This window comes from Nerophis lumbriciformis, linkage group LG37, assembly GCF_033978685.3.
Source record: "Nerophis lumbriciformis linkage group LG37, RoL_Nlum_v2.1, whole genome shotgun sequence".
NCBI lineage: Eukaryota > Metazoa > Chordata > Actinopteri > Syngnathiformes > Syngnathidae > Nerophis > Nerophis lumbriciformis.
Window position 1 is genome coordinate 2,669,159 of NC_084584.2, and position 8,166 is coordinate 2,677,324.

Below are 8,166 nucleotides of genomic sequence, written 5' to 3' on the forward strand. Positions count from 1 at the left end.
ATAAATCAAGTTTTTCAAAATATTCTAATTTACTGGCTTTTACCTGTATATATATATATATTTATATATATATATATATATATATATATATATATATATATATATATATATATATATATATATTGTATAATGTATGTTTTTTCTTGTAAATTGAAAATCATTTGACTCACCAAACTGTGATTGTGAAAAAGAGATCTCTTTAGAATCTTCCCACATCCCCTCTATAAAACAAAATAATGAATACAAATAATATCAAACAAATCAATAGTTTAAACTCACCGCCAGAGTCGTTTTCCAACTTTGTAAGATCAATCAAACAAAGCCCGTTGTCTCTTACTTCTGCGTCGACTAGATCATCGTCTAATAAAATATACCAATAACGTTGTAAAACAGAGGTAATAAAACAATGTAAAAAAATAACCAGTACTTACGCAAAATGGATGAAGCTTCCCCGAGAACGTCCCTCGGCTGAGCGTGAATTTCCACGCGGTGTTTAACTGCTTTTATTTAGAATAAATACTTGTTATTATATAACCTCTAAACAGATATATTACAATCAGTAAAAAAAATAAAAAATTACCCCTCATTCTCAAACCCCTCTGAAGAGTGTGCTCTACCAGAGTTTTTCCAGCTTTTAAATATGTTTTTCAGCATGCATCTGGTTATTTTCACGCACAAAAGTGTATCAAGGTGAGACTTTGTGTGCGTGTGCGTATGTGTGAGAAAATGAGAGCACCTGGTGTTTATTACGCGTGTGATTTTTGAACATTTTGAGGACTTTTGACCACTTTTCCAACTTTTCTCCCCCACTCCTCCCACGACTTTGTTGGGGCTCACAAGGCCGGCTGCGGGACTCGTGGGACTCCTCATACCCCCCTCCCTCTGACCTTTCCATAACCCCACCTCCTCTTCTAGGGTCATAAATCTCGTTATGACACAAGGTGTATCCCGGTCATTAATCATTTCTGACACAAGGTGTATTCCCCCCTCTTCCCCCCCTCCCTCTGACCTTTCCATAACCCCACCCCCCTTTGACCTTTGACCCCAAGGTCATTAATCATTTAACCTTTTGACCCTAAGGTCATTAATCATTTGACCTTTTGACACCTAGGTCGTAAATCATTTTTGACACCTAGGTCGTAAATCATTTTTGACATAAGGTGTGGACTTGTTCTCTCTGTAGTGCTACACCCCTAGTATGTATGTATATGTACTTGTATATGTACAGAATGTGCATACGTGTTTGTACAGTGAATGTATATGTACAGTATGTTTATATGTATGTTTGTACAGTGAATGTGCTTGTGGATGTATGAACTTTGAGTATGTAGGTATGTACTGTATTTGTGTATGTATGTGGGAGCGTAGGTACCTATGTATGTATGTATGTATGTGAGTATATGTGTATTTGCATTTACAATATATTTGACTCCCAGTGTGTGTGGGAGCCAGAGTACGGCCCCAGCCACCCAGAGAGCCCAACCCACAAACAGCATGTGTGGCGCCCAGGGAACGAGGGACCACTGGCCCCACGCAGCCAGGCCGGGCAGCGACAGGGACCCCCGAGCCCGGCCCACCGTGCCACCCGTAAGAGCCAGCAGCAGGCCGCAGACAGACGCACCCAGCAGAGGACAAGGCACGAGAGAAGCAGGGGACAACCAGACCTCAAGCCAGCGAGAGACCACACCCCACACGGGCAGAAAGGCGGGACGCCCCACCCGGGGCAACCAGAGAGACCTCCCCCGCCCCACCAGCAACTGGGCCCCTACAAGCCCACCCACCACCCCCGGAGAGCGCGGCGCAGTCTGCCTCCGGCCACCCCACCCAAGTCAGCCTCCGCAGGACCGCCCAGCATGGGGCCCCGGGAACCACCCACCCCACCCGCAGGGACCCCAAAGATGGAGATGGAACAACTAGCAACTGCCCTGTCGAGTTCCCTGTCAGGTGCAAACACTGTTGACATCTATTAATCAGACAAGAAGCAAGGAATCAGTCAGAGACAGAGTTCAATTTAGCTCATGAGGAGACACGTGTTTTGGGCTGTACTCTAGTTACAGATCCAAACTATGTTCTAAAGGAAAGCCCGTGCGCCTCCTCCATTTATTAGGAAATGGCCCTATTACATCACGGTGACTGAGGGAAGGGGATATCGCCCAGTCTCCGCTTTGTCTCGTCTTGGAACCAAATATTCGGCCTTGGCTGCCAGCAGGCCGAGTCTGGACACAACACTGATAAAGAGGCTAGCAATCTTTCGGATTGCTAGCTCTGCACAAATTGACAATACTTTATAGTATGGCCCTTAAGCATAAAGTTATGATGATAATATAGACATAATTATTCTAACACTCTGCCTCCCCCATTGCCCCTATCATCACGCACATAATACACCTCTCAATTACACAAGGCCAAGTACCAAAAGATTTTAAGATAGCAATAGTAACTCCCCTCTTTAAAATAGGAAGCAAATTGGAACCTGGCAACTACCAACCTGTTTCTATTCTCAGTTTCATTTCGAAAGTAATAGAAAAAATAGTTTATGAACAGGTCGATAGTTACCTTGCCACTAATAAACTCATGTACAAATTCCAATCCGGCTTCAGAACTAACCACTCCACTGACACATGCCTTCTCTATCTGACCGACCACATCAAACATGAGGTGGATGCGGGCGAATACTGCGGCATGGTCATGCTGGACCTTCAGAAGGCCTTTGACACCGTTGACCACGTTATACTGTTGGATAAACTCAGAGCAATCGGATTTGATAAAACCTCATCGAGCAGGATGCAATCTTACTTGGAGGGGAGGGAACAGGTGGTAGAGGTGAACGGCACCGTGTGTCCCCCCCCCCCCTCTCAGTGAGCTGTGGAGTCCCCCAAGGCAGTATATTAGGGCCTTTACTGTTCCTAATATACATAAACAACATGTCATCAGTATGTGACTGTGAATTGTTCTTGTTTGCGGATGACTCAGCCCAGCTGGTATCCGGCAAGGACAAGTCACAGGTGGAGAAAATCCTCAGTGCTGAACTCTGTAGAATTTGCACCTGGCTCGCTGACAACAAGCTATCCATACACTTGGGTGAAACTGAATCCATCCTGTTTGGGTCCCACATCAACCTTAAGAAAGTCAATGACTTTACTATAAAAGTGGGTGACATTGTTATCACAAGGAAGGATGAGGTCACCTACCTAGGTTCCATTCTAGAGGCTAATCCTTCATGTGATTAAATGGCAACCAAGGTAATCAAAAAGGTCAACCAAAGTACAAGATTTCTCTACAGAATCTCCTCTCTGGTCAACAAAAGCACCATGAGGGTTCTGGCGGGAACTCTCGTTCAACCCTTTTTCGATTACGCATGCACCTCCTGGTACCCTAGCACCTCCAAATCCCTCAAATCTAGACTCCAAACATCCCAGAACAAGCTAGTCAGATTACTTCTAGACCTCCACCCCAGATCACACCTCACTCCTACCCACTTCTCCAAAGTGGGCTGGCTCAGGGTGGAGGACAGAGTAAAACAACTTGCACTTAGCCTAGTCTATAAAATCCGCTGCACCTCCCTGATACCGGGAGCTCCACTAACCTCGTTAAACCCAGATTCCGAACTAACAAAGGTCTTAACTCATTCTCTTTCTATGCCACATCATTATGGAATGCACTCCCAACAGGTGTAAAAGAAAGGGCATCTCTATCCTCCTTCAAAACCACACGAAAAGAACACCTCCAGGCAACTACAACCCTAAACTAACACCCTCCCTTCCACATAATACCTCTTCATATTTAAAACCAGTCTATTGCTATTCACCCATTCAAACACTGCATTCAAATCCTTGGAAAAGACAGAGTGTGACGACCGGGTCGCATGGTGATGCGGGGGTCGCTCTCCCAAGATGCAGACAGACTCCGGACACAGCGTGCAGGTAGGAAATGATTTATTGGGATAAATCATACAGGGAAAAACAAAGGTGTGCTCATAGCATGGGAGGCAAAGCGAAGGAGGCTAGCACGGGAGCTAGCATACACAAACAGGAATCAAAGTCGTCGTCAACTGTTGCAGGTAGCAAATTAGGAAGCCAGACTGACTGACCGGAAAAGGCAGTCTTAAATATCGCTCTGATCAGTGCTCGGGAAACAGGTGAGTGTCCCGAACACCAATCAGAGACAGGTGAAAACAATAAGCACCCATGGTAACTGAAAACAAACCCGGGGTTGCACAAAACAGGAACTGAGGGAGTCCAAAAACCAAACAGAACCTGATCTGGGCAGCGGATCATAACACAGAGTTAAGTTCACTTATGGTAGAAGCAGAATGATATCATTTAGAATCATCAGCATACAATACCAATTTAGATTTTTCAGTCACTAGAGGGAGATCGTTTGTAAAAATGGAAAGTCCCAGGCAGCTGCCTTGCGGAACCCCACATATTAGACTACTTCTATTGGACATGAGGCGAGCAATGGAATTGATATCAGCATCCATGGGACGTGTGGCCGACGAGGCGAGGCGTGTAATTACCCATCCATCCATCCATTTTCTACCGCTTGTACCGTTCGGGGTCGCGGGGTGCTGGAGCCTATCTCAGCTGCATTCGGGCGGAAGGCGGGGTACACCCTGGACGAGTCGCCACCTCATCACAGGGTCAACACAGATAGACAGTGCGTCTGCCTCACAATACGAAAGTCCTGGGTTCGATCCTGCGCTCGGGATCTTTCTGTGTGGAGTTTGCATGTTCTCCCCGTGACTGCGTGGGTTCCCTCCGGGTACTCTGGCTTCCTCCCACCTCCAAAGACATGCACCTGGGGATAGGTTGATTGGCTCCAAATTGGTCTTAGTGTGTGAATGTGAGTGTGAATGTTGTCTGTCTACCTCCAAGGAAATCGTTTAGGTGCCTTGCAAACTAATTGGCGAGTGTCAGTTGTCTCCAGTGTCCTGTACAATAAACAGGGAGAGCGGATAGTGTCCTTCATTTGAACAAATGTGTCTCATTATCTACAAAATCATATTCAGCTTCTCCACCCTGGCAGGAGGTTTGTAATCCTCAATAGGCAAAACTAATGAATTATTTTTAGTTCCATGAATTAATGGATTAGATTTTATATCGCGCTTTTCTATTATTAGATACTCAAAGCGCTCACAGAGAAGTGGGAACCCATCATTCATTCACACCTGGTGGTGGTAAGCTACATTTGTAGCCACAGCTGCCCTGGGGTAGACCGACGGAAGCAAGGCAGCCAGTTTGCGCCTACGGCCCCTCCGACCACCACCTACCATTCATTCATTCACCAGTGTGAGCGGCACCGGGGGCAAGGGTGAAGTGTCCTGCCCAAGGACACAACGGCAGCGATTTGGATGTCAAGAGGTGGGGAGTGAACCTGCAACCCTCAGGTTTCTGGCACGCTACCCACTATGCCATACCGCCCCAATTATAATGAACTATTATAAAACTGCAAAACAGGTTTAATTAATTGGCGAAGCCAAACCTGTTCTGCTCAAACCACTTAATAATGGGGGCAGATCGAGATGCCAGGCTCTTTATAAAGGCAGGGACAGAGACCAGGACACTAAGATTTGAGAAAAGCACCAGTCCAAACCCTACCAGCAGACTTTCAGAGCGGTGAGTCATTTCTTCATCTTAAATTCCAGGATAAAGATGATTGTTGAAAAGTGTGGTGTGTATTGTACATGTACAGAGGACCATGGTACTCTTGGACATTAGCCTTGTCCATCAAAAGTTTAGGTACTAAAGGTTTCTGCAGCCTTTAGTTCTTGAATGTTCCTGTAAACCTGTGTGGTTCGTGTTTCCAGCACATTTCACAGTTCAGGTAGTTTCTACAAGTCAGACTGGAGACGTATGGATAAGTGGTACAGTACATGTCTACCTTGATTCCTTGACTAGATTCTACAGAAAAAGTAAGGCTTTTGTCCACGGAGTCCAACAGTCAGAAAGTCGTACCCTCAGTAAATGATAGATCCATGCGGGTTTTACAATTTCACTTATTTTTTAGGTTAAGATCTTTTGCTATTCAAATTATTATTATTATTATTTTTTTCAGATTCAGACTTTTTACCTGTATTTAGCGTGGTGGGCATGTCCTTAACTGAAAGGGTGTGGCATCAAGGATAGCGGGGTCCACTACCACGTTTCCTTTAGGGGCTGTAATGTGATGCTATATTTTATTTAGGCATTGTGTACAAAACCAAGACAGGCTCAACATGAAAATAAAAGGACAAAATGAATGCAAATTTTTCTTAAACTGTGGTTGGCTACTCTTTTTATCTCATTCATTTTTTTTGTCTTGTTGTCCCACTATCGTTCCACTAATCAGCGTTCTTCAGCACAGAGATGCCACATAAAAATAATTGCAACTCAAAAGTTCTTATCATTCTTCCTTCTCTCCTCTGTCAAGTGCCCTGCAATAACAACAGGGGGAAAAAAGATATTCCTGCAAAATGTAACGACGGCTATCGTATCCCAATAAAACTTTCAGAAACGCCCCAACTGTGTTCAATCAATCAGCGTTCGTAAGGAACACTGTTCAGTTCTCAGTTTCTATAATTTCCAGTGGGGAGAGATGTAGTTGAGTCTTTGAGGACAACAGAGTTTATGGGACACACAATAGTGAACCATGGCTCTGGTAGAGAAACATGCGGACGTTGGGACAGAGGTGTCCATGGTCTACCTGAGCACTGAACAACAGGACACCATCTTCTGATGGACACCACCTACTTTCTATCAAGCATTCAGTGTTGTGTTTAACTGTCTTACAGGAAGTACTTCCTCTTGGACATCACAGGACACAAACGCAACCATGATCAAGATTTTCCTCTTTCTGCTTCTGCTTGTCGGTAAGTCCTCCAACACTAAACCAGACATGACGTACAGAATTGTACACACTGTATTGCAATACATGAAGTACCCCAGTACACACTGATATGTGACTGCATTCCAATCAAACAGGAATAAAAAGTCAATTTACTGATGATGGTGGCGTTGAAGACGGTGAAGGCGGTGAAGGCGGTGAAGGCGGTGAAGGCGGTGAAGGCGGTGAAGGCGGTGAAGGCGGTGAAGGCGGCGTTGACGGCGGCGTTGACGGCGGCGTCGACGGCGGCGTTGACGATCCAGAGGATCCAGCACCCGTCATCAATGTTTTGTTGGACGAAGGCATTGAAGTTTGCGTTGGGCTTCGCGATCCCGAAGTAGATGACGACCGCCACATTATTTTCAAGGTTGTTGATGGTGTCGTCAAATTAAGTGTGTCCACCACCCATTAAGCCGTCAAACTCTAAAAATGTAGAAAGCGCTCAGCAGTTTATCTGAAATAGAACTGCAGCGATATTAGTTTGACATTTACTTCTGACATCGTGTTCCTGTTCTACCTTTCTAACTGTCATTCTATTAATGACCACTGGGGGCGGGTGTGGTTGGGAAGTGGCGATTTAGGGTGATGTGTAGCGTTATTCCCGGATAAAAGATGCCAATTAGCTACCTTGATAGATTGGAGAGAAAACATTTTCAAAAGAGATTTAAAAGGGATAGGAGGAACAAAGCAACACTTTAGTCAAAACGTTTATTGTTGAAAAGTGTTTCCTTTGGAGAATTAAATCTGATAGAAAATCATGAGGTCTTTGTGCTCTCTGTTACTTGTAAGTTTTTTCTGTCATCAATCAATCAATAAAATGACCTAATCAAACGTCTCTTCTCTTACCAATGATTGTCACACACACACTAGGTGTGGTGAAATTTGTCCTCTGCATTTGACCCATCCCCTTGTTCACCCCCTAGGAGGTGAGGGGAGCAGTGGGCAGCAGCGGTGGCCGTGCCTGGGAATAATTTCTGGTGATTTAACCCCCAATTCCAACCCTTGATGCTGAGTGTTAAGCAGGGAGGTAATGGGTCCCATTTTTATAGTCTTTGGTATGACTCGGCCGGGGTTTGAGCTCACAACCTACCGATCTCAGGAAACGACAACAAAAGCGAGGATGCGGAGAGGGCCTGCGAGCCAGGCTAAAGAAGCAGCGCCACAGACCTGCTCTGACAAATATTCCATTGACCAATGCCACGTCTATGGTCCACAAAACAGACAAGCTGCAGCTATTGCTGACGGATTACAACACTCAGGACTGATGCGGGACATTAATAACAGAAACTTGGCTTCACTTAC

General features: G+C 45.1%; 1 protein-coding gene across 1 annotated transcript; it reads left to right on the forward strand.

Annotated features, from left to right (window-relative positions):
• Positions 1-5,491: 5,491 nt before the first annotated feature.
• LOC133577475 (uncharacterized) lies at positions 5,492-7,695 on the forward strand. Its single transcript, XM_061931344.2, has 3 exons — positions 5,492-5,618; positions 6,773-6,850; positions 6,963-7,695. Exons 2-3 carry the CDS (start codon positions 6,814-6,816, stop codon positions 7,274-7,276), a joined length of 351 nt encoding a protein of 116 aa, XP_061787328.2. The 5' UTR covers positions 5,492-5,618; positions 6,773-6,813; the 3' UTR covers positions 7,277-7,695.
• The last annotated feature ends 471 nt before the right edge of the window (positions 7,696-8,166 follow it).

Excerpts from the sequence above, each read along its gene's own strand:
- LOC133577475 (XM_061931344.2), top strand. The coding sequence starts at position 6,814 with ATGATCAAGATTTTCCTCTTTCTGCTTCTGCTTGTCG. Across the intron at positions 6,851-6,962 it reads CTTTCTGCTTCTGCTTGTCG|GAATAAAAAGTCAATTTACT; the intron begins GTAAGTCCTCCA and ends CCAATCAAACAG.